Here is a 27,194-nt window from a genome sequence, read left to right as displayed (position 1 = left end):
TGCATGACTGGGAAGGCTTGGTATAGTTTGGGGACGCTGGGAGAATCAAGTTCTTTCGTAGAGCTGTGCACATCCTGCTTAAAAACACAAATTTGACCTTTGGGAGTTTTTCTGCTTTATTGCTCAAGCTTTGACTTCACAGTCTTCACCTTCAGCAATGTGCAAAGAACAGGCATAGAAGGAGGGTTACAACACTTACTCATGGGAGGGGGTCTCTGCTTTAACAGAGGCAACAGCAAGGAGCAAGGTGGAGGCAGAAAAATTCGGTGCAGTGATTTGTTCATAAGTCTCTCAGGTGAGGACTCTCTCGGGAAAGGCAGATTGCTTTAAAAGAAAAAATCAAATGGGTTTAGGAAGCAGGACTGGGATTAGAATGAGCTGGGACCACAAAACAAGAGACACACCAATGGCAGAGTGAAATGAAACTGAGCAGAAGGAATCCTGACAGACCTCCCGACAACAACAGAGGGCTAGAATGAATAAATAAAGTCCCTAGGATTACACCAGATCTGGGCCACCACCGAGTTTCCTACATAGACATACACATGAAGCTGTAAATGACTGCGGTGTCGTGGCCCCAGCCTCTGCTCCCCTGAAGCCACCATCCAACCAGATAGAAAAATAAAGGTCTAATTCACTGGAAATTCTTCAGTTTACAAAACTAATGGAATTGGGTTTGTTTTTATGCTTCTGCATCAACTTGTGATTTATCTTCGGCTCCGTTCTGTTTGTCTTCTTTCATGGTTGTGTCATCTTTACAGCTGCCACTGGTCTGGAGGGTATCAGCTTCTGGCTACATGGGAGACAATGAAAAAACTGAACGAAACGTTTACCCCTTCCCCATTCCAGCAGCTTATCACTATAACAGAGATTAATTTGGTGCTCATCAGCAGGATATCTGGGCTCCCTAAGGGGCTCAGCTGAGACTCAGGCTCTCTCATGCAGAGACCATGCACCCTGCTTCCCTAAAGTTTTATCAGTTAGCCAGGAAAACAAGAGCAGTTAGGGAGGCCTGGGCAAAGTGGTGCTTCTTGCAGTGCTTCCTAAACAAGGCCCGGGTCATGCAGGGAGCAACAACATGCACATGCTTCTGACTCTATTTTGGCTCTGAATGACGAGGATTTGTAAAAGAACATTTCCAATCTACACAACTCCCTGTGCTGCTTGGCTCTGACAACGCGGCCAAACATGGTACCAGAGGGCTGCTTCCATTCTCTGCAGATGCGGTGCTGGGGAGTCCTCCCTTTGTACCACTGGCAGCACTGAAGATGGCAAGCAGAATGCCCCAATCCCTGTTGCCTCTTTTCCCGCATGTATCCATTCAGTTCTCCCAGGGTTTTGCGGTGTGCTACCACTTACCTTGGCACCCTTGTCTGCAAGCCTCTGGAACATGTTGGCATACATCTTCTTCTCTCTCTCATGCTGCTCCCGGATCTTTTGCTGACAGGCTAGTAGCTGCACTTTGGCTGCTTTGTTGCTAGGGTAAAGTTGTAGCACCTTCTGGAAATCTGCCCGGGCCAATTCAAAGTCATTGACAGCTAGATGGGCCTCGCCACGCCGGAAAAGGCCTTTCTCGTTGCTGCTGTCCAACTCAAGCGCCTGGATAGGAAGGGAGCAGCAGGTTGTAGTTTGGTTTCAGGAAATACAGCCAGACAATCAGCAGGAGACACTTAAGGGATGAGCTTGCTTATTTTACAGGGTAAACACTCCAGGAATTCTGGGCTTGGTAAGACAAAGGGAGGCAGTGTGGTTTAGCAACTAGGGCATCTGACAGGGAGTCAGGAGATGTGGGTTCTAGTCCTGGCTGGGTCACTGGCTTCCTGTGTGACCTTGGGTAAGTCATCTAACTTCTCTGTACCTCCGTTTCCCTATTTGTAAAGTGTAGCTTACCTTCCTTTCTAAAGTGCCTAGAGATTCTCAAACAAGAAGCTATTAAAAAATCCCCCCCAGGGAACGAAGATGGAAAAGAATAATACTTTCCATTGAGGAATTTGATATATTGGCCCTTCCCAGGGGTGGACGCAGGGTAAGAGAGGCACAAACCCACCACAGTGATTTCTGTTGCCCAGCTAGTTACAGCAAGATCCAGATGCTCTGCCTACTTTGCTCACTAGGGTGTATAAAACCTTGTTACCTTGCTGCAGTTTTCCAAGGCCAGTGAGTACTCCTTCAGCTTCAGATGGCACATGGCCAGGTTAAGGAGGGCAGCAAGCCTCAGGCTCTTGGCCTTTGCATCATCCTCTTCAGAGAAGCCTGTTTCGTGCTCCAGCCAGGATGCAATCTTCTTGTATTGTAATGTTGCCTGTTTGTACTTCCCTTCCTGTAGTCAATAAAGTTGGAGTTAGTCCAGCTCCACCCTCCTCTTCACAACACTCCCTACTCCCTTTTTCAACCCAGGAACAGCTACCTTAAGGTGAACAGAGAAAATTTTCTGTGGCCAACCTCCACACAAGTGCTGTACGTGAAGACAAAATCACATACTAATATGCTTCTGGGTGGTTGTGCACAAATCACAGGAACAGGCCAGAATCCCACTGGGGAGCACAGTCCCCCATGAGTGCCAGATGTCTGAAACAGAGCAGGGAAAGACAGGACACCACTGTCCCCCCACTGCCGCAACTGGTTAGATGCAGAGAGCAGGGAGCATGCTGTACTCTCTGAGCGTAGTGCAGCTACCACTCTGGCATGTGTGCCATGAAAGCCCCCAAGAAGAAAGCAGCCATGACAGCTAAAACTCCTCCTGGCGACCCCAGCTGTAACATGGCCGCTTCAGGCCCCCCTCGGTGGGCAGAACCTTGCCCATGTGCAGCACTGTCTCATAGCAGCAAATTCAAGCATTGTAGCTTTGCCACATTGTTCCTGCACAGAGGAGAACTCCCTGTAGAGCTGCAAAAGCCCCAGGGTCACTAACCCCAGACATATAAGAGAGAAAAATACCAAGTGGGTACACCTTGCAAGGCTCCACCTCCAGCTCTTTGTCCCCAGGGAAAGTGCAGAATGGACACTAAGGAGAGCTCCCTAACAGGACAAAAAAACCTCCAAGGCCCATCCTCCAGCATCCGAGAAAAAACTAAGATAAGTACCCCTATCTTCAGCAGCACATTGCATGCAACATGCCATCAATGTGTGAGACAGCCCTGCAACAGGGTCTTCTCCAGCACCAATACTGACCTGTAGCAGGGACTGGGCAATGCTGACCACACGCAGGGAGGACTCTAACTTACCTTGAAATATTGGGTGCCTCTCTCCTTCACAATGGAGCTTTGTTCCAGCTTCTCTTCTGTATTCATCTCCCAAGATTCCTTAGCCTGTCCAGACAGAAACAGTTCAGTCATCCATCAGATACTGGAAGAAACTGTGATGCTGGCAGACCAGGTGCCAGTTCATGCCAAGGTATCCATGTCTCAACTCAACACTGACAAATACAGAGCTGGAATCAGTCTGGCTCAACTGTGTGTTAGTATTGTTAAAACAGGTATGAGAATTGTAAGATTGTGTTCAGTGTTTACACTTTACTAAATGCTTGTGAGTTGTTGTAGACGTTAATCTCACTTAAAACATCTGTATCCCGTACTGTAAGATAATATTTGAACACTTGTACTGTGAGCCTCTGTGACTGTGTAAATCACCAGACACGAGAAAGACATTAACTAGTGTAAAGTGCTGATCTCCAACAGAAGAGGTTACATCCTACCCAATGGGAAAGGTCCATTGACACCAGACATACTATTGTGGGATGATAAAGAGGACAACGGATGTTTGTTATTTTGCCTCTTCACCCCTCTCTCCCTGTGAAGATGCTGAGCTTGCACCTCAGAGCACAAAGGATAAGAGGAATCAAACCTCAAACAGAAGGAAATCTATGCTGCTTGAACTGTGGGGGGCAAGGTTTACTAGGTGTAAGTGAGAGATCCCCAGTGCTTAACCTGGGTTAGCTCTAAAGGTCGTGTAGAGCTTGCTTATTATAGAAACTTCTATTACTTTTCAAAACTTAAGATTTTAACTCATTTGTGTATCTCTTTACCTGCTTTAACCTTGTAAATAACTCTTGTTTCCTCTTCCTACTTAATAAATCTTTAGATAGTTTATTACAGAATTGCTTACAGGTATTGTCTTTGGTGTGAGATCTAAGGTACAACTGATATGGGGTAAAGTGACTGGTCTTTTGGGATTGGGAGTGACCTGAATATTGCTGTGATTCTTGGTATAAGGGACGATCTACCACAAAAGTACGCTCACCTGGGTGGTGAAATGGATTGGAGTACCCAAGGGGACTGTCTGTGACGCCATGCTTAGGGCTGTTATAGTGCCTGAGGAGTTTACACTTGATAATTGGTTGGGGAAATCTAAGTATAAACTCACAACCAGTCTGGGGTTTGTGCCCTTCTTCCTAACAGTCTGCCCTGAGGTTGGTACTCAGGCTCTTGAGTAACTGCAGGCAGCATTACAGAAATCAATCAGTATGTGCTGCATCTTTTTATGGGGTAAGGAGAGGAAGGAAGGCATGGAAGAATGGGTGGAGGTATTGCCACTGAGCATGAGGGAACTGGATTACAGCAGGAGAGATGCTGCTCAAAGCAGATGTGAGTCCACTGAGAATATAGGGGATTTCGTCCAAGGATTCCTATTCCCACTTCACCTTCCATAGGTTTATTATTTTTCCCATCCTCAGCTGATCAAAGTTCACCTCTTCCTCCTGCTCCCTCAGGCAGAGCCTGTATTCACACACACCCCTTTCCCCATCCCAACAGGACTTCATCCCTTTGTTCCTACCTTTTCAAAGCTTTTCAGTTTCACTTCATATTGCAGATCTGCATTTGGAGGGATCTGAAACTTCTCCTTCCCAGCACTCCCAAAACCGTAGCTGTAAGAGAAATAAGTGGCTTCTAAAGAATCCAGCTAGACCTGTTCTCTGTTAGGGAAGCAGAAGCCAAGAGAACATGCCTATATAGATGCACCAAATTCGCATTCTGCTCAGTGTTACCAAATACACAAGGGCACAAGCAGTTTTTGCCTAAAAACAGCAGGGGTGCGGCCGGGGTGACTGTGTGGGATTGGAATGCAAAGTCTTTCATCTATAGGTTACCAGTTTGTATCGATTTTGGGTCAGCAGCCACCCGATGGTAGCAGTCGCTACCATCTCATGGCTGTTAGATGGCCTCTATGAAATGAGTTTGCTGGTCTCAGTTAAGTTCCTAGTGGATGTGACCACACCATAAAACTACTGGTAACTGGCACAAGATGCCTCTCTTGTTGTGAGGCCAAGAATTTAATGAGCTTGGACACTGAGCTATCTCCTCCCATCTGAAGGTAGTCCCTCAAGCTCAGGTGCCAGCATGTCGGATTGGATGAGCATGTCTAGCTGCTGCCTGTTCTCTATCCATTCTGAGAATAAACAGAGGACTCTGGTCCCAACTGCTGTTTAACCTGCACCATTCACTAGCACTAGATTCATTAAAATATTTCAAAACCTAAAACAAGCCAGGGCTTGCAGGAAACGGAGGACAAACTTTTCTCTCGCTTGCAATCCTGCTATGAAGCCTGCATCTCCCCCTTTCCACAGAATCTGTCTTATTTCCTTGGAAAGGGGAACTACTACTTACATGCAGGACCATCAAAAAAGCTGCAATAGCTTGCTCTCCGTATTCCAGGCCCAGCCATTCTCAGCTCACGCAAGAATGTGTATCTTCGAAACAGCTCCCATGGTGGATGCAGGGTTTGAACAGAAACTGGTCTTGTTTTGGAGAAAGCAGAGAGATTCTTTCTTCTCCCCAAAGGCCTCACAAAATGTTCATAGCTGTTCTATCAGCAAAGGGATTTTCTAACAGCCTCTCTCCTAACCTGAGCATCTGTGAGCTGGCTATTTTCTCACATCAGACTGGCCAAAAGGCTGATCTCAAGAACGGCCATCCTCTACCCCCAGCTCATTCACATGCATCACTGTACGCTGAGTATTACTGAGGTAAACAGCTTATTAAGAGTCAATAAAGGGCATGCACATTTATACAAATAGGAACAGCATGTGAAGTCCCAAGGGCTGGGATGAAAATGACAATGGCTGTGAATCCAAGTGCTTCAGAGCATAACAACTCTCGAGGGGGCAGGAAGGCATTGACCACCACAGTTTTGTGCTGAATAGTTAGGAGCAGCATGTGGTTTTTACACCTCTCCCTAGCCCCTGAAGATGGCTAGACTATCGCTCTGTTCTGGTACAGCAACCCCTATGTTCCTACATGAACTCTTTAGCCAATGCTACTTTTCCACCCCAACAGTGCGGAATGCAGTTCATGTCCACCCACATTCCAGTTTGGCTGCTTCTTCAACCGGAGTTTCAGCTAGCTAGATACTTCCCAGGTATCAGGTTTCTGGGGCCATCCAAATTTTGACCAGGGTATTTTGGGGGGTGAGGGGGCAGAACTAAACTAATCAGAAAAACACACCCACTCCGTTGAGCTACAAACACGCCCAGAATAATCAAAAGACAGAAGTACTGGGGCCACAGTCACAATCTAGTGCAGTGGTTCTTAACCTTTACTTCAGCCTGCATGCATCCCTTTGGTTCTCAAAATATGTTCTCGCACTCCTTATAAAAATCAAAATATGTTCTTGCACGCTTTATCAAAAATCGTTGAAGTAGGTCAGTTCTTTAAACCTAGATATATTTTTTGTTTGTATATTACAGTAATCGTTAAAAAAAATGTATAATTTATCAAACACATAGGTTTGATGAAACAAAGGAGTTATACTTACGTGCCTGTGCTTAATTTGTGTTTTCGATGATTTACCTTTTAAAAAAATCTGGCATGTCTCGCACCCCCAGAAAGGGCATCTTGCACCCCCCAGGGGGTGCATGCACCCCAGGTTAAGAACCACTGGTCTAGTGAAACTACTGGAGTTCAGCAGATGCTTACCTGGGTTTGAGATACACCACAGATTCCTCTGACTTCTCCATTCTCTGAATTGCTTGTTCCAGGCCAGGAGGAAGGTCATAATTTTCTCCTTCTCCAATCTCAAACCGCAACTCCCGCTCGTCAAACACTCGATCTCCATGTCGACCTTCTAGCTGTACTGAGATACAAAAAAATCCCACAGGCAGGTTAGAGGGTATCTAGAGCAGCAAGAGAGAAGCTAGCAGAGGGAACCAGGAGAATGCCAGGCTTCCTTGTACTAAGCAACTTCTTCCCCTTAAAAAGATTGTCTGGGCAGCAAATGTAACATCTGGTGCTAAACCCAATAAACCCTTTCACTTGCACATCTGGGTTTTCTTCTTTGTGCAACACTGAACAAACGTCAGAACCTTCCCCATGCTCTCTATCTTCCTGAAAAATGTCTGGCTCTTCTTGTCAAGGAGGGTGGGCACCTGGGCAGCCCTACAAAGCCTCCTGAGTCCCCAAGTCAGGTTTCTGGTAGAAGGATAAAAGCTGTCCAGCAGCAGAATGAGAGGTGGTTTTGGAATGGCTCCTTTGCTACCTAGTGGCCAGCCATCGCTCCTGCTACCCACGCACAAGGCAACTTCCTTTAATAGTCCTGCATTTGCCCCCTGAAAGAGATTTACTCTCTACAAAGGCTCCCTCGTTGGGCTTGGAGTAGCCTTCGCCCTTCGTACGGATTCTTCGGATTATTCCGCCATCTTCATCCTCTGTGAGATCCTCTCCCTTAAACTCAAACAGCTCTATCTGCAGAAAAAAGGACAGCCTTACATTAATTCCTGTAGTGTCAACACAGAGCTCTTATGGAGTTCAGTCTCTAGTCATGAGAGGAAAAGCCACAGCAGAGAGGCCTTTGAAAATCCTGCTGCCCATAAAGGACTGTATGTTTCAGGCATCAGACAACCAAGGCTGGGAGATATGATTGCTCTCTATAAATATATCAGGAGGGATAAATACCGGAGAGGGAGAGGAATTATTTAAGCTCAGTACCAATGTGGACACAAGAACAAATGGATATAAGCTGGCCACCAGGAAGTTTAGACTCGAAATTAGACGACGGTTTCTAACCATCAGAGGAGTGAAGTTTTGGAATAGCCTTCCAAGGGAAGCAGTGGGGGCAAAAGATCTATCTGGCTTTAAGATTAAACTCGATAAGTTTATGGAGGAGATGGTATGATGGGATAACATGGTTTTGGTAATTAAATATTCGTGGTAAATAGGCCTAATAGGTGAAATTCTGTGGTCTGCGTTGTGCAGGAAGTCAGACTAGATGACCATAATGGTCCCTTCTGACCTCAGTATCTATGAATCTACGAGTGCACTTGCCCTTCTGCAAAATGGAGTCAGGGCAGCTCAGGTGTTTGTGATTATATCTAGCCCTCTAGTGGCTGGAAGCCCCCAAAGAACATAAAAGCCTGAATACTATGGACCATTAACAAGCTTTGTGATCACACAGTTCTGCCTTCCATGTACTGTTTAACTGACAACAATGATGCTGTGTGAAGTCAGGATGACACTTTGGGCGAGATCCAGCCCTCATCCTTTCACAGGCTGTTTAAAAGCAGTGTGTATTTGTGTGGGAGGGGGTAGGGGGGAGCGTTTACATCAAAAACCCCTTGGAACACAGGCAACACAGCAGAGATAACATTAAAGACTAGCATTTTAAAGCCTGATGGACTTGCTCATGGTTGCTGCTTTGGCACTGAGGTAACGCGCTGGAACTCAGTGCACTACGAGTGGGCATGGCCAGGACCTGCTCTCAGACAGGACTCTAGAGGGAACAGAAATGTTAACTGGGTCAGGGCTGGACATGAACTAAAAAGAAGAGGTAGAAATGGGAAAGATGGGCACAGAGAGCAGGGAGTGAGGGGGAACATGCAGAAACATCAAGTGCAGCTATGTCAGCTGAAGCAAGCTGCTCACTTGCAGCCTGATCTTGCTCTCACTGGCATCAATGAACAAACTCCTATTGACTTCAATAGGCACAGGATTGGAGCCCCAGTTGAGACAGATTCCAAGGGGCTGGTCCCACGGGATCAAAGGAAACCCAGGAAGAGCTCTTCAGGGGTCTAGACAGAGATGAGACTCAGTCCAGCTTTATCTCAGCTGAACTCAAGTGATTCCCAACCTATATTCATTTGCCCTCCTTCTCCCCTTGCGATGGACTCGTGAATGAGGGTCCCCCATCCTCCATATCATCCTTCTCCTAGGCCTTAGCACCCTTGCTGCTCTCATCTCTAGCCTTGCCCACCCTGAAGTGAAGGGGGCCAGGTTGGGAAACACTACATTTCAGGTGTACCGAGAAGAGAAGGGTGAAGCCAAACCAACTCTGAGCGTGTAGGCGGCTGGAAGGGAAACACAAACAATTGGAAATTGACCTGGATGGAACATGAACCTGAGTTCTCAATGATAGTGTGGCATGAGAGTCTAGTTCCAGATTTTTAAGAATTGATAATTCTTCCGGAGGTACCTGTTTTGGGTCATTGTTGGAAACAGGATACCAGACTAGATGGACAAGCAATCTGATCGCCTATGGCAAGTCTTATGTTATGACAGTGGTAACAAGAGGTTGTTTTGACCAATAAACATGCTGTAGTGAGACTGATGGTAAAAACAAAGAGTATAAATGAGCAACACAGTTGTTTATAATCAGCCTTGTTTAGGCTAATGCACCCTGTTTTAAGATGGCAAACGAATTTGCCCAAGGTCACCGCGGTGGAGTCCCACAGAACAGACCAGAATGTCTGGATCTGGAAAGGTGTTGACAGTTGTAAACAACAGAACACTGTTCTACTTGCACAATCTGATGAGACTTCTCTCTTGGGACTTTCTTTTAAGGGATAATTTTGAGCTGTGATCAGCCTCTGATTCCAGTTAATTCTTTCTCAACTTGTTTGGGCTCCTGATCCCAGATTAACACTCTGACCAGAGAGAAATGGGAGAAAGACCAGACTAGGACAAGCCAACTTACTCCACAACACTTTGCTGATGACAAGCCTCTGTCCCTGGTTCCATAAAGTCAAAACCCTATGCTAGCATATATCTATCTAGCTTTTTCTCACACTGTCCTAGCCCTCTCTGTTTTACTTTCGAATACATATTGAATCTGGCAGGAGGAGGGAAAAACGAGAAATGACTGCAGCCTGTGACCAGTGCCAGATGCTGGCGGGGTGAGGAGACAGCTGCTCAATCTCCAACTGCACACTCCTGAACCTACTGTGTACAAAGCCAGTCATGAGAAGGCACTTTCATTTCTGTTTCCCACTAACCCTCTTCCAGAATGCAGTGTGTTTCTCCCTCTTTTTTCCATGGCATGTGATGTCACTGTAGGGGAGCTGGGACTTTCTGATTGAGATACTGAAGGAAGGGATTCACCCCTCCCTACAGAAAAGGGAATTCATAGATACTAAGGTCAGAAGGGACCATTATGATCATCTAGTTTGACCTCCTGCACAACGCAGGCCACACAATTTCACCCACCCACTCCTGCGAAAAACTTCACCTATGTCTGAGCTATTGAAGTCCTCAAATCGTGGTTTAAAGACTCCAAGGAGCAGAGAATCCTCCAGCAAGTGACCCGTGTCCCATGCCCCATGCTACAGAGGAAGGCGAAAAACCTCCAGGGCCTCTTCCAATCTGCCCTGGAGGAAAATTCCTTCCCGACCCCAAATATGGCGATCAGCTAAACCCTGAGCATATGAGCAAGATTCACCAGCCAGATACTACAGAAAATTCTTTCCTGGGTAACTCAGATCCCACCCCATCTAACATCCCATCACAGGCCATTAGAATTGTTCTACAATAACGGCTCACTTCGTTTGGATTTTCATAACTAGCTTTAATTCCAAGCCATTAAAGGCTTTAATCTTTTGGGTATGTCTAACAACTGTTGGAAAGATTTCCTGGGTCAGAGTCTCCGCACAATTCAGGCCTGTAGCACTGCTCAAGTGGCATCACAGGGTTGGCTAGTGGCTTTATCCAGCCACCTGAGAAGCCCCTTGTTTGTGGGAGGGAAGCTCTCAGTGGGCATAAAGCTGGTTCTATACCATCCTTCCCACTTGTCCCAGGTGTAAGGAGAGGGAGGGGCCCTGGCTGGAGCACTGCTGTTCTCTAGAAATTCTCAGCTTGTCTATTGAGGACTGTGACCAGCTGATCTAAATTAGAACAGCCTACCAGGAGCACACTGGACCTGCACAGGGCAAAGAAATGGATTTATAACCAGCTGAGGGCCTGCTCCCCTCTCCTGCAGAATGCAACTTCTTTTGGCTAGCAGATTATCACTTTGTAACATCATTCCAACCCCACAATTAACTGGCTAATGTGCAGGTGGTAATAAAGGGAACTTTACATTCTGAGGCCTTGTTTTCATAAAAATAAACATTACAGTGGCTTAGTTAAATGGGTTTAGAACCTGATTTAATAAGTCAGTGCAACCCTGTGGCGGACTCACTTACTTTGGTTTAAGTACCTTATTGATTCCTTCACTGACTTCAGCTAAATCACGATCAGGTGCAGAGGGCAAGGAGTAGGGAGCTCTATGTCTGGGGGATGGTTCCCTCTTTCATTAGTCAGCTGGATATAGAGCAGGGAAGGGGGAAGCAGACGGGTGGAAGGTCTCCTACTGGGAAAAGAAAGGCTGGAGGCCCCAACTCACGGCTTAGAACACTCGGTACTAGAGCACTCATGCTAAGGGTCTGAAGCATAACAGCAGTGAGGGGAAGCAGAGGAGAGGAAGGAGCAGGCTGAGGTTAGTGAAAAGCAGACTTCAGTTCAGAAGAGAAGCAGTTGCTTTTTGGAATTTCTCCCCTAAGGCTCTCAGGAAAGTCATTTGCATCATATTACTGGAACTTATTTCGTTATAGAAAAGCTCCTCCCAGGCTGCTCAGCACAAGCATTTGGAAGATCAAACATTTCTTCCCAGGCAGAAAAGCTGTAGTGTATTTGCAGTCTTTAGTGGGTTAGAATCAAGCTGAGCCACTTAAAATGATTACAATGATTTTCTCACCAGAGCTTTAATGTTACTTCTCTTTTTGCATGAATAAACTGCAAAAAAACATTTCAGTCAGAAAGATCTGGTATCCCCACAGTGCCTGGAGAGGATGCGGGGTACTGTTGGCTCCTGGGCCTTAAGGTATACAAGACAGTGGGCCAATTTTATTTTTTGAGCTAGTAGATCAGAACAATGCAGCATTTTTCAGTGGGATGGGGAGGAATACAAACTCATCTCCTTGATGCAACTGGTATTCTTATCAAAGTCCCTCCTGGGGATATAAACCAGGTTAAATGCTCTGAGGCAGATTTTTACCATGGGAGAGAGGCACTCACATGATGGGGCAAAGAGGGAGGAGATTTATGAGGATTCCATCGTAAACTTCCTCCCCAGACATTCCATCAGGGGGAACAGACCACAGCTCCAAGCCAGGGACCATGCATATCCCTACAAATCCACAAGCACATCCATGCAGAGACCTTGTGGTCTCCACAGCAGTGCATTCCAATGGAGTCACCCAGCCAAGGACTCTCCTGGATCTCCTTTCAAAGGGGAATCCCTGGCCTGGAGGAATGAACTCAGCCCAAAACTATCATTTTTTGTTAGGAAAGTCCTCAAGGAGGGGAGGGAGATCATGTGTGCATTGGGAAGTGTTTTAGGGGGGCTCCTAGCAGAGCCATAGGAGTACTTTGTTTTGCAGGTAATTGACAGACTTCTCCAATCTTCAGTTGCCACAGCAATGTCCCAGGCTTTTGATTGCCTCATCAGAACAAATGAGACCAATTCTGGACCAATGCTCCTATGAATGTGCACGAATGAGCATGGTTTCTAGGTAAGAAACCTGTTGCCTTTTCTCCCACTGGAACATCTGGGAAGGAAGGGAAGTATGCGATGGAATCTTCACACTACAAAACATGCTCCCAGACCTGCCTTAAAAGGGGGAATCCCTGGCTTGGAGAAATGAACTCAGGCCAAGGCTCTATCATTTTCTGCTAGGAAACTGCACAAGGAAGGAAGGAAAGAAAGATGTGCACCTCTCCATCCCTGCCCCCAACACAACCACTTCCCCAGTATTGACAAAGAGGCAGCTGACAGCATCCTCCTTTTCCGCTTTGTATTCACCTTGGGGGTGCTGTTTGTTGGAGGGGGAAAAAGAGGAGACCTCTCTGCTAGGAAGGATAATCTGGGCTTGGAAACACAGACACCACAGAGACTTCGGCCTAGATCCTCAAAGTTATTTAGGCACCTAACTCTAATTGATTTCAATGGGAGTTCGGCACCTAAATACTTTTGAGGAGCTGGACCTTCTAGCTTCACCACGGGTGATTCAAGGCCACTTATATCATGCTGCAGGGTGAATCAAGGCATTATTTAAAGTAGTGAGAAGGAAAGGGCATTGAGTGCAGGGCAGCCTTCCGGAGAAACAGAGGCCTTTTAATAACAATAACAGGCAGCTGTTTCTATAAAATGAAGGGTTCCGGTTTTTTTGTTTATTCACAACTATATAACCATAACATGTTACACAGATCCCCACTTAAGGAAGCATGGGCAATTAGGGAAAGGCTGAGATTCAGCTATACCTGTGTTATTGGGGACTTTAGTAGAATGGCAGCGGAACACCTGAGCTCAGCTTGTGAAAATTTATGTAAATAAAATACAGTCAATCTCATGTGGAGTTCTCTTTCAAAGCATCTAGAGGAGTGAGACACAGATTTTCATATTCACGAGCTAGGAAGGTAAGGAGGAAGTGTTTCAGATCACGTTCATGCTATCAAAGATGCTCCATGCTTGTTGCTACTCATTCATACTGTACTGACAGTGAACATGTCCATTATACTTTTTTGGAATAAACTTGTATTTTAAATTTTCCAACATCAAAAAGAGGTTAATAGAAGGATGCCCCACAGAGCTGGTTTCAAATAGAGGCAGGATCTTCTCACTTATATATTTAACTGTGCCACACATGATTGCTGGCAGCTAGTATGACTAAACCCATACCTGGTCACTAAGTTGAACTCTTGTGAAATGCAGAGACTCTGCCTTGGGCTAAACCAGGGGTGGGCAAACTATGGTCCGTGGGCCAGACCCGGCCCCTCAGGGATTTGGATCCCGCAGGATTGCCCCCCATGGTGCCGCCAGCACCACGTCCCTGGGGCCCTGTGGAGGGGGGGGGGAGGGGGGGAACCACAGCCAATGGGAGCTTCGGAGGCGGGAGCCACACACAGCCTCCCCTAACCAGCCCTCCATACAATTTTGGAAACTCTATGTGGCCCTCAGGCCAAAACTTTGCCCACCCCTGCATTAGAGGACTGTAACAGTGGAGGTTTAAGCCTTCCAGCATTGAAGGTAGCTTCCTTTTCTCAGGCTATCTTTATAATTCTGCTTGTGTGTACATGCACTTGCAGACACACACGAAGATGTGTTATAGGGAACAATACACTGTATACATGCATAGCCCAATAACCTCATACAAATTAACCACAATTAGCTGGAGGGAGAGATCCTGAGTAATGATTGCCAGGTCTTTATTTTAGGTCTAGATTGTGACCCCATTATTCCCATTAGCAAAAACAATTAATTGCATATGTAGCCCTGTTAATTCCAGTGGACCTACTCACATGGGCAAAAGCTCATCACTGGGAGTAAGGTTTTACAACCTAGCCCTCACTCCCAACAGTCTCTCCCCATCATTCTTCTGCACTAGAAATATCTCCATGCAGACAGGTGGTTTAGTGCGCAGAAGTTAATAGGGGAGAGTGAAGGAAAGACATGTGAAAATGTCACACTAGATTTTATTTACATTCTCAACCGTGTTGACCAGCCTCCACTTTTCATTAAAGATGAACTGAAAAGATCATTAAATAAGACAAACTAATGACTATACTTTTATAGTGTTTTTACATTTTAGAAGTCACTGTATGAACTTTGGCCTGGTCTACGCTTAAAACTTGACATTAACTATGTTGGTATAGTTAAAGCAGCAAAGCCCTCTTGCAGAGAGAGAGTTATACTGCTTATGCTGATGTAGCTTATGCTGGCTCAGCAAAGCAAAATAAGCTTTACCAGCCGAAGACACTAATACCAGTAGAGGTGCATATACACTAGGTTTGTTTTTTTGCCCACATAGATATGTCAGCAACACACTCCCCCCATCCCTCAACAGACAGGCTATGCCGGTAACACTTTAACATAGACTATGCTTTGAACTAGTTAGTCTGACACCCTTGTTAAGTAGGCAAGTAAAACCTCCTTGCCTCTAGAAAAACTAGAATGAATGACTAAGTCAGAACCAGAGTCTGTTTGACCTGCACTCCTGCCTCTTAATGATGAGTCATTTAAATAAATGAATGTAATAATTGGGGAAAAAAACAAAACGGCATTTTGTGTGCTTTTACAAGGGAGGCAGCATTGTCTTCAGGGAGCAGGAGATTGTGTTCTAGTCCCACTCTGCCACAGAATTGCTATGACAGTGGGCAAGTTGTTAGCTTTGGTGTCTCTTCTCCTCCCGCACCTCCCTCTTGTAAGATGGAATAATGTTAATGACTTTGTAAAAAGTCATCTCCCTCTGATGGGAACCACCACAGAAATGTAAAATATTTTTTACTTGCAAGGATCTCAGTTCAAATTCTAAGTTTCTCCTGTTCAGCTGAGAACATCCCACAAACCAAGCAGGGAGCTACATTCCTTCCAACAAGGGTAAAGCTTTCCCAAAGTATGGCGAACACATGGATAGAAAGATGGTCACATGGAACAACTCCACCCCCTCCCCCAGTACACACACACTTCTATTCACAAACCCAGAATTCCCTTATGGCAGCTGCAGCAACTGCTCACGTGGAAAAAGTTGTGATAGGAAGAATTACAATACAAAGAACAAGATTTAGTGACTTAAGTTTTGTTCCTTTTGACACGAGTCAATTTTCCCCTCCTGTCCAGTCTGTTCCCCTACTTCGCACCCTCACTGCGGATATGTTGCCCAACTACTTCATTCCCTCCCCACCCAGCCACTCCTCTGGTCTTGGTGGCTGGTAGGCTCTAATTCCAGGGTGGCTCCAATATTTGAAGGCTGCTCCCACTTCCTCTTATGCAAGAGTGGCTCCTCGTGAGGCAGGTAAGTTGCCTCCTTCTGTTTCCAACTGCTTTTACAAGCCTCCAGGCTGCTTGCAATAAAGATTCTGGACACCCGTAGCAGTAGGACGACGGGAAAAGTGCCAGCACTAAGGCCAAGATCCACAAATGGACTTAGGCACCTCTATAATCCACAAAACCACTGCTTGGCTGCCACCTAACCCTGTAGGTACCTAAACTCACCCAGCACTTAAGTGTCACTGAAAAAGTTCCCTAGGTGCCAAGTTCCTGCCTCTGGGCGGGCACGCTGCTGCACGCTCACTTGAGAAGTCTGGATGCCCATCCCCCGTCTAAATCCTCATGTGATCCTTGAACCTGGGGAAGGTAAGTATTGCCCACACCTACCTCACTTTTGAGTCCTAATGCAGTAAGCATGCTCAGAGCATGCTCACTAGATCAGTGCCCACTCAAACTAAGAAGTGGTGGAGGTCCCTCCCTTATAGCTTCGTGTCCTGTGGTTAGAGCACTCATCTGGGACATGGGAGACCCCAGTTCATTTCCACCCTCTGCCTAATGGAAATAAGGGATTTGAACAGGGGTCTCCCACTGCTCAGTTGAGTGCCCTAACCACTAAACTATGGGATAGTCGGATGCAGGCCTCTCTGCATCTCTCCTGTTGAAGCTGTTCCATTTTTAACGAGTAATTAAATAGTCACTGGGGTAGGTGGACTAGACCCAGGGTCTCCCATATCCTAACCACTAAACTACAGAGGCCTTCTCTCTCTGTCTGGCCTAATGCCTATCTGACAAGCAGCTTTCCCCATGCATTGTATAAGGAGCACAGGCAACTAATCCAGGCTTTTTGGATGCCAGGGATTTTTTTTTTTTTTTTTTTTTATATAAACACTGATGATTGCAAAGCTCAAGTCCCTTTGTGGATCCATCTCTGCAGATCACCAGTATACTCTGGACCACATTGCAACTGCTCCCTTACATTACTTTAAGGATTAGCAAGATATTTCATTCTTGCAGAAGAACTACAATTCATTGTTTTAATGCTACTGATGAACTCTGTGAACATCTCAATTAGAGCTCGTCACAATTTTGGAACAAAGTTGGTTTAGACTTAAAAACCCTAAAATGTCTCTCAAGTTGTGTGAAATTTTGTAGCAAGAACTGTGTAGCTCAAATACTTGTCTCTTCCATCAACAGAAGTTGGTCCAATAAGAGATATTACCTCACCTACCTTATCTCTAAGATTTGAAGAGACATTTATCCTATCATTGTTACTGTTAGTGGCTTTTTGAGTAAATGAAAAATTTATAGTTGTTTCAATAAAGTGAAAAGTAGGTCTGATTTGAACCCTGCAAAATGGAAGTGGATTCTAAACTTTCATTTTTCAACTACTTCAAATCTTAACCAGTTTTCTTCTTTCACTGTTAAGATCCTTCGATAGGAGACATATACAATTTGTAAATGCTTTACTAAAGTTAATTATGCCTCTGAGGTAAAAAAGCACTAGGGTAACTTGCAGCACTTCAGTGTAGACATTACCTATGCCGATGGGAGGGTTTCTCCTGTTAGCACAGGTAATCCATCTGCCTGAGAGGCGGTAGCTAGATTGATAGAAAAATTCTTCTGTCCACTTACCACTGTCTACACTGGGGATTAGGCCGGTATAGATCCACACCTCTGAGAGATGTGGCTATGCCAATGTAAGTTCCCAGTGTACACCAGCCCTTACTCACATTTTACAGAACCCCCTAACTTAAGTTACACAGGAAGTCAATGGCAGCTGGGAACAGAACCCCGGATTTCTCATTCTCCCACTTTATATAAAGGAGTATTTCACTTTTAATGTATTATTTTGGACTGCCAATAAGGTACTGCCTTCGATCCTAACCTAGAGTGAGCTACACCTCTATGTCATTCTCCCTTATGTCTGCTACCAGATCTAGAGTGTAGACCAGATGAATAGTAACAGATCACACAGTTCTCTCCTCCAGCCCTTTGGAGATGGTCCTGGATCCTGTCATTCTCCCTTATGTCTGCTACCAGATCTAGAGTGTAGACCAGATGAATAGTAACAGGTCACACAGTTCTCTCCTCCAGCCCTTTGGAGATGGTCCTGGATTCTGAGGGCAAGGACCATCCCATTCTGTTCCCACTGACGGACTACCCTGTCTTCCAAGCTAATGAAGGGAATTTACAGATAAGCGTCACCTTGTGGAGTTAAGATGCACTCCCTACATTCTACTGCAAATGCACCATCTTTCTTATACAACGTGTAGTCAATGACAGTCCCTACTTACCTCAAAAATCAGTGTGGCATTGGGAGGTATCTTAGGAGGGCTCCCAGCAGAACCATAGGCATATTCTGGTTTGCAGGTAATCCGACAGATTTCCCCAATCTTCATAGTTGCCACAGCAATGTCCCAAGCTTTGATCACCTCACCTGCACAAATCAGAGCTCAGTCATACACTTGGTAGGCACATATCAAAGAAGTGTGAGATACTGGTCATTACCATTAATATTTATTTTACACAAACACCCAAAAGTTGATTGGGCACTTTATAGAAACTACAGACTTGATTCTGTTCTCACTTCAGCTTGTATACATCAGGATTAATTCCACTCAAGTCAAAATGTGGAAATAATCAAAATCTGGCCTACAGTGCCGAACCCTAAATTGTTGCTCCCCTCATCCCCCAATCTTTTGTCTACACAGACTGCAAGCCATCTGAAGCAGGGAGCGTGTCTGAAGTTCCTGTCACGCTGCCAAGTGCTGTGAAATAATAATAATAATAAACTCTTGGAAGAGGAAGGTCTTAGAGTGTGAGATTTTTCATATTTTGAAAACAGACAATCCACAATGATGGTCCTTTCTCTTTGTACTTTATCAATTGGCAGAGGCCAGCACAAATGTTATCCAGATGTCCTTCAACATGAAACAAACATCTAGGAGAAGAAGCTCTGCTACTGCTGAGGACAGCTAGGGCACTAACTCCTTTAGACATCCCTAGAACTTGCCTTCTTCCCGCTCCCCCTTCCCCTCAACCCACGCCTCCCCCCAAAAAGATAAAGTTACACACAATTATAAAGGAGGGAAAAGACCAAAAAGGGGACTGAAGCCAGAGACCAAATAGGGGCCTGAACCTCCGACGACATGGCACCATCAAGCCCTCTTATTCACCACCCCATATCCAATTGGTACCCTATTCCTGGCGTTAATTATTTTAGGGCAGTCAATTTTACCCTGTCCCCTAATTTTTAACTGCTGAAATTTCTGGGTTGACAAAATGTAAGTGCTAGGAACAAGGCGTCTGGGAGAAGCTGGAGGTTTTGAAATGGTGGAAGAGGTGACTGGGCTTCTGGCATCAAGGAGACAGTTGAGGCATGCTTCTCTTCTTTCCTGGTCCCTTTCGACCAAGGATGACTTAGAAGGATAGGGGCAGAGGGGCTGTTTTCCTCATTCTCTACCTCCACAGTTTGACAGCTGCCCCACTGCAACCTGCTCCAATATCCAACCACCAAAAATAGGCATGCTTGCTTAATGTTTCTTCCAGGATGAAAGGAGTGAAATAGCCAGTGTCGATATTTTAAGTTATCATTACAGTTCAGGGTGAATTCCCCACTGAGATGAATGTAACAGTTCACTTATCTAAGCTATTGTTTCAGACCATCTGCATTCTTAGGGCTTCTCTACATGGGGAAATTAATCCATATTACAATAGGATGTTATTTAAAGGGGAATAGTTTTTCATGATTAATTTTCTATGTGGGTGATCTTATTCTGGAATAAGAGAGCCTTCTTCCAAATTAGCTTAATCACCCTGGAAGTGCATTGAAAAAACTGAAAGAAGGCATTCTTATTCCATACTAGGAATGTTCATACAGAAAGTTAATTGGGCAGAATTAATCAGGAATGACTTTCCATGTAGACAAACCCTTAGGTAGGCATTGCTGCATCGACTACACTCCATTCTTCAAAAATTGTTGAATAATTTAAAAAATTAACATTTAGTTCCTGGAGCACAATTATGTAGGAGCTTTAAAATGTGCAATTATGGAACAATTATATGGAGCCACAATCATTATACATGGAGCCTCAGTGTGAATGGTGCCAAACAGACTCTTAAACACAAAACATGGGACATTACCTTTCCCCAGGTCAAATGAGAACTTGTCTTTCCTGTCCAGGCTAGAGTCAAACTTTGTGCCATCCAGAAGCCATCCTGTATAATGGACAGTCACTTTATCACCTATCATGGGAGACTCTGTCCCAGTTCCTTCCGTCTTGATAACCTGAGAAAGATATGCTCAATAAGTGATACTGAGCTGGATACAAAAAATACAGTTTGGATAACAAAGTCACATAACTCTGCCATGTGTGTAACACTAGGCAGTCCTAAACTATCCTAAGAGGTAACGCTTTGTTCTTTAGATTAGAAATTAGGGAAAACAGCTCTCAGCTTCCCTGTATCTATACAGATTTCCTTGACAATACCAACTGGGGAGATTACTACTATTACTGTGTTCTATTCACCCTAAAATACTACCTGGCTACAATAAGCTATTCTTTCATTTGAACTATTTTGGGTTGGTAGGTGTACTTTTTGCTCTGAAAGACGAAGAACATTTTTGAAGCTTTGAACCTACAGATCAGGCACCCAAATATGTATTAGCCATCTAAATTTAGGAGCCTAACTATAGGCACCCAGGTTTGAAAATTGCATCCTTAAAGATGCATTAACTGTCTGAAAGAAAGCAAGTGAAAATATCAGGTTTTCAATGGAGGTGGTTTTTTTCGTCTCTTTTTGTTTGTTTTTTTTTAACATGGTAACTGTAAATCCAACTACAGGATTTACCCAAAATGGGAAAGTTTAGGAGAGAGCGTTTTAGCCCAACACTGGGGGTTATTTTGGCAGGGAGAGAAAGGTGGTCATCACAATTTTTCCCTATTTCATGAATGAGTGAGATTAACTTCCTCTCAGCCCTACTGACAGGAAATCCCTGACATACTCATGGAAATACTTCTATCCCAACATTGACCAAACTACTGTTAAATATGTTAGCAAAGAGTTGCTTACATAATTGTTTCACAGCATAGTGCCTATTTAGAAAAGGGACACTCCATCAGCTAACTTTTCATTCCCCGGACTTTAAAGGGACATCACCCAAAAGTTAGGAAGTGCCAAAAATAAGGTAATCCACAAAACCTTAATTCTGTTTCCTTATACATATGCTTTATGGCTGTCTTAACCACAGAGGTAGAACTTTGTACTAAAGCGTACATGCAGTGAATGAGAAAGAAGCCCTCTCTTTTTCTGTGTGAGGACGTGTTCTAACATTAGATGGGGAGTTCGGACGCCTGGGTTCTATTCCCAAATCCAAGTGTTATCTAGTTGGGGACAGTTAAAGCTCTTAGGTTACAGAGTACTCATTCTTCCGTGGACTCACAGCACTTTGTAAAGGTGGTGGTGGTGGGGGGGGAATATCTCCATTTTGCAGACATATCCAAATACACAGATTTGGCATATTCTTTCCAAGAAGCACTGCCACTTGGGCTCAATTCCCAGCTCGACAAGCAGTAAACTCCTTCAACCTCGCTGATCCTCTGTTACCCAATCGGTAATATGGGAAACATTACTTGCTTTCCTCCTAGGGTATGAGGCCTTACCCAGTAATAGGAACCAGGAAGGTCTGCAAACGGAGAAGACAGAACTAGAACTAGTCCAGCACTTCGACTAGGCCAGAGGGTATTTGGGAAGAATGGAACACTCCATTTTGCTTGTGTTCCAGCTGTATCTGGAGAGCTACAGGAGGTTCAGAGGAGACAGGTGCATGTGCAGTGCAGCGTAGCAAAACCCAGAATGCCAACAGCTGTACAAACTCACCTGCACATGTGCTAATGAAGACTGTCCTTAGAGCTTATAAATCAGGACAGATTTTCATTGTAACAGTAGGAGACAGGACTATCTTCCACCCAAATTTTGACTTCCCTCTTCCAACTACTGGGAGACTACGACTGTCAGAAAACATCCCCCTTCCCCCCCAAAAAAAAAACTTAAAAAAAAAAATAAAAAAAAAATGTACACTGCATGACCATCCAACAGCTTTATTCTTGAAAAGGACTGAACTGTAGCACCTAAGGTAGACCACAAGCATAGGAAGTTTCAGTCCAGAATCGTAAAGTCTGACAGACTTATCAGCAATTGACACAGAGTGTTATAATAATGGAAAGCCACCAGTGCCAGCTATAAGAGGAAAATATCCCTTACTTGTATAGATTTATATAGGGAGAGAAACCCGAAGGCTAAATACAGCCCGTGAGCCACTACATGATGGCCAATAGCTGCCATCCCGCCTACCCAATCTGAGGGTTGCTTAAAAAAAAAAAAAAAAAAAAAATTGCTGGTGAACTAAGACAAACAACTTCATGACATCAGTCAAGAAAGACAGAAGTTCAAGCAACTGCTACAGTTGTAGGCCTCCATTTTTGGATTTAGATAAGTATATGTACATGGAAATAAAACAGTCTTTGGGTCTTGGAAAATTACGAAAGTAGCCCTTGGTGTCACCAATTGTATATCTTAGATTTAGATTTCCCTCTCCTGCCCTTTAAAAAAAAAAAATCCAGATCTGAATTGTCAGAAGTGGCTATTGATGTTGGGGTGCCAATCTGAGATATCCCTGAAGTGGGGTCACTCTCAGAAAGTGCTGGACACCCACTCTGAAGAGTCAGGTTCCTTTAAGATGTCTCATCTTGGGCACTCAAAAAAAATCCGTCATGCCTGACCTTGCACAATCTATGTATGGTTTACTTTTTGTGCTTCATTCAGTTTGGACAATAGCAAGTTTCACCTGCAATACCTGACAGTGTTGTCAATTTCCTACCCCGAATGAAATGTTTACATTTTCCTTCCAGGAGAACCTTAATTTTTCCATTCATAGTATGACTAAACTTCTCCTTACGCTCTCATTTTTAGGTTAATTTATTGAAAAGCCCATGTGCTGGGCCCAAACTCCTAGGCTGCTTCCAGAAACACCAAGGTACAGCCATTGGGTCTGATTATAATCTAACACTGCTGAGAAACGGGAACAATCGCACTGAAATCTAGGGAGCTATTACCAGTGAAAAATTGCAGTATGAGAGATCAGAGTCAGGCCTGCTGATTTCAGTGGGGTTATGCCACACAAACTGCCAGTCTGAAGAATCTGGACAGGTCTCCAACACTGAGAAAATCCTATTGTTTCACCCCTCCCAATTCTGCTGCTCCTAAGTCAATACACAAAAGCCCCTTGACTAATTATTAGAGCCTCTTTAGCTACTACAGAATTATAGCATTAAGAACAGAGGCAGACCACAGTGCTCTTCATGCTAGTTCATGCAGCCAGCTAGCCCATGATCCCTACCAAAGTGTATCTGCATTTGGGCCAGTAGGGACTGACTCCCCTCACACCCTGGAGACACGGTCAGGAGTGACTTCATAGGAGTGCCTGGGCCTGGTGCTCCAACTCTATTACACTGGTTTCACGCCAATGTAACTCCATGGACTTCTACTGATGTAAGAGAGCCCATTATGTCTGTCTTTCTCTCTCTCTCTAAATAAAAGCCTCCTGAAAAACTGTTGGATGAACTTCATGTCTCCCTCACACCTTGTCGTGGCATGGATGCCATGACTCTTCTGTTCACTGTCTTTCCATCTCTCCTTTTCGCTCAGTTTTTTCACCACCACCACTTCCTTCAGGTCCTGTTTCACTCCCTTCACCCACTGGAAAGCTTGGGGTGGGGACAAAAGGTACTGTTCTTGAGCCATGGCCTTGTGTTGTGGGAGCTCAGACACAAAGGCTGGATCAGCAGGCTACTTCCCGAGTCCATAGCCTGAACCTGAGAGCTGCTCCTGTGGTCAGATGTATCTTGCACCATCCTTCACAGGAACAGAGAGGGAAAGTATGTGGCTTGCTGCTTTGCCCACGGCAGTGCAGTAAGTGGTGACGCAGCATCCCTCAGGTGCACTCCTCTGCTCAGCACCCCATACCCTCCTGGCAGGAGAACACTTTAATGATCTTGTTAAAGTCTAAGTCCTATTTTCCTACTCTTCCTTCTCTCCCCAACCACACCCCCAGTGTACAATTTTATGGTTTGTGAAATAACAGTCACCCAAATCCATCATATCTCAAACTCTTAACAGGCATCATGCACTGGGAGGGGGTCAAAGGACACAACAATCTGAGCTGTGCAGCTAACTCTATGGAGTGGCTGCATTTTAGCCATCCCCATACACTCTATGTATACTTCAAATAAACCATGCAAGTGTCTGCAGTTTCTATGACATGTGAATGAACCCCCCTTCCCCATTACAAAAACTGTGTACAGGCCTGACTCTGCCCTTGTTTCCATGAACAGAACACTTCTTGGAGGACACACTTGATCCCCTAGGTCGTCCAGGATTTTGTTTTAAGAAAAAAAATCCATGTCAGCTCTGGTCTGGGAAAGCAGGCTAAAAGTCTACTGGTTTTCACTATAGATAGGCCAAGGGCTAAGAGAGTAATGCCCTTTTAGTGCAAATACACTTACGTTAACACATCTGGTTGCAGGATAGACCCAAGGAAATCCACCCAGCCCAAAAGGAGGGTGGACAGTCTTTCATTCCATATAGTCTTTAATGGTGCAGTGTCTGGGTGCCCTGACTGACCAGCATGCTCACATTTCAACAAGACTAACCATGATCACCAGAACAGACTTTTGAAAGGGATTCTGCAGTACAGCCCTACAGTGGGACTGGGATCCCGTGGGTCTTGCTGCCGTAATAGCGGGAACAGACAAAAAGTACTTTCTTGTGGGCAGCATTGGGTGGGGGTGGGAAACAGACTGCAGTAATTTGCAGGAAAACACTAAACCTCTAACCAGTTCACCATGTAAAAAAATACATCTGAATTCCATTTATATTAACCGACTGTTTTTTGGGTTGTTGGTTTTTTGTTAAGTAGCATGGGGGAATTGGTCTCTCCTGTGGGACTTGAGGAATCTAAGATTTTTGTGGGTGGGAGTGGGATAAAAATGCAAGAAACAATGGAAGAGCAAGAAAAAAAAAGTCCTGTACAGGGCTCTACTCCGCAGTCTGGGTGGAGAAAGCGGAGAAGCAATACCAAATAAAGAAAAAATGAAATAAATAAATAAGAAAGAAAGAAAGAAAGCTACACAGGGTTTGTAAATTCAGAGAGTAAGAGAAGTCAGATTTCTGCCATTCTGGGTAGAGTGATTGGAAGCACCACTGCAGTCAGCTTGGCAATAAGCCATGCCTCTTAAAGCAAGGGCACAGGGACTTGGCCCAGCTGACGGCTGCATTTGCAGCTTGCCAACAGCCCACATCTAATCTGTACAAAATTGATATATAGCAGCCTCCCCTCTTTTTTTTTTTTTTTTTTTTTTTTAAGCAGGGAGGTGGGGCCCCAGGTGACTAGAGGTCCAAGCATGCCGTGTTCCATCTTTGTCTGGGGGGAGGCCATTCACAGCAAGATAGAGCACCCCCTTCTGGAACCTTTAGGGTCAGATTCTCAACTGCAGTAAATCAGCAGAGCGCCTCGCATTTCTGCAAAACCAGACCCATTACACCAGCTAAAGATGTAGCCTGCAGTCTCTCCAGGGGATGCATTTGGCTCCCACGGGCGTGTCTGGGCCCCTATCCCTTGTAACGTGCAACTCCAGCTGCCTCCCAGTCTCCAGGCAGGGCTGGTGCTGGACCCATTCGATGCACTCCCGGTCTGTGCGCGGCGCGGGGGGGAGGAGAGGGGCCCCGCGCTCGCCCCGTGCCTGCTAAACGGAGCCCGCCGCTGCCCCTTATGCTGCGCCCCGGAGCCCGCCGGCTGCAGACACGCACGTGGCCGCGCGCTCGGGAGGGACCGCAGCAAGAGCAGAGGCTCCTAGGCAGCCGCGGAGGCTGTACAAGCCCCCGGCAAGACGGGCTGGTAGCCTGGTGCCCGCCCGGCCTTTGGAGAAGCGGCGCGGGGGCAGCGTTCACACGGCAGCCGGGCCTCGAGTTCTGGAGCGGGGAGGGCGGGGGCCAGGCGCCGGCTGCTGCCAGGTGCGTCCCGCCCGGGCGGGCCCCGGCGCTGCACCTTCCCCCCCCTCCCACCCGCGGCGCGGCCCGGCCCGGCCCGGCCCGGGGGGGGGGGGGGGGGCGCTCGCGTGCGTCCCCGCGCTGCTCCCCGGGCTCCGACCCCCCGCCGAGCCAGCCCCCGCCTTACCTTGAGCACCCCCCCGTCGCTCTTGGGGGTGATGTCCGCGCCCTCCACGGGAGCCCCCTCCGCCTTCATCTCCTCCGCAGTCATGGCGCGGCTCGCTCCGCAGCAGGGGGTGGGGGTGGCGGCGGCGGCGGGGAGCAGCGCAGGAGCGAGGCGCAGAGGCGCGGCAGCGACAGGAGGCGGGACTGAGAAGTTTCTAGAGGGACAGCAGGGTCTTCTAGTGAAAGGCAGGGGAGCGCCGGGGGCCGGGTCTAAAGTCCGCACGGCACAAGCGCACGAAAAACGACGGTTAACAGTCCTAGGGGCGGGGAGCCGCGAAGAGGGAGAAGAGCGGAGGCAGGTGTGTAGCGAGCAAAGCTTTGTGGCTGTGTGTGCACACTGCATGAAGGATCCCGCAGCTGAAAGAGAGAGTCCTCCGTGTTGTTAAAAATCACAGCCTGCACAGTGACAGGGGATTTATGGCTTATTACAACATCTGTAACCCACTAACCACCACCCCCCTCAGCTGCTTCCTCCCCTTTCTTTCCTCCCTGGACACATCTTAACAGGCCATCTCACCTTGAATGGTTTCAGAGGAGCAGCCGTGTTAGTCTGTATCTGCAAAAAGAAAAGGAGGACTTGTGGCACCTTACAGACTAACACATTTATTTTGTCCCTTGAAATGCGTTAAGCACTTGTGCTACACAATCTGTTCCACCTAGTGTTAAAGCAGTTTTCAGAGTAACAGCCGTGTTAGTCTGTATTCGCAAAAAGAAAAGGAGGACTTGTGGCACCTTAGAGACTAACCAACTTATTTGAGCATAAGCTTTCGTGAGCTTGCATCCAATGAAGTGAGCTGTAGCTCACGAAAGCTTATGCTCAAATAAATTGGTTAGTCTCTAAGGTACCACAAGTCCTCCTTTTCTTTTTGTTTAAGCAGTGACAGTCTGAGTACATTTCCCAGTCCTGAAGAAGAGCT

At 45.9% G+C, this 27,194-nt stretch overlaps 1 protein-coding gene across 1 annotated transcript; it reads right to left on the bottom strand.

Annotated features, from left to right (window-relative positions):
- Positions 1-98: 98 nt before the first annotated feature.
- On the bottom strand, positions 99-26,437 carry FKBP4 (FKBP prolyl isomerase 4). The gene is made up of 10 exons (XM_077824914.1): positions 26,240-26,437; positions 20,149-20,293; positions 18,300-18,442; positions 7,556-7,676; positions 6,912-7,068; positions 4,774-4,864; positions 3,225-3,308; positions 2,135-2,320; positions 1,360-1,599; positions 99-793 (listed from the first exon to the last, which is right to left on the bottom strand). Exons 1-10 carry the CDS (start codon positions 26,321-26,323, stop codon positions 683-685), a joined length of 1,362 nt encoding a protein of 453 aa, XP_077681040.1. The 5' UTR covers positions 26,324-26,437; the 3' UTR covers positions 99-682.
- Positions 26,438-27,194: the final 757 nt, after the last annotated feature.

This window comes from Eretmochelys imbricata, chromosome 1 (genome assembly GCF_965152235.1).
Source record: "Eretmochelys imbricata isolate rEreImb1 chromosome 1, rEreImb1.hap1, whole genome shotgun sequence".
Taxonomy (NCBI): Eukaryota; Metazoa; Chordata; order Testudines; family Cheloniidae; genus Eretmochelys; species Eretmochelys imbricata.
Note: the sequence above shows the minus strand (reverse complement) of the source record. Positions and strands in the feature narration are given on the sequence as shown.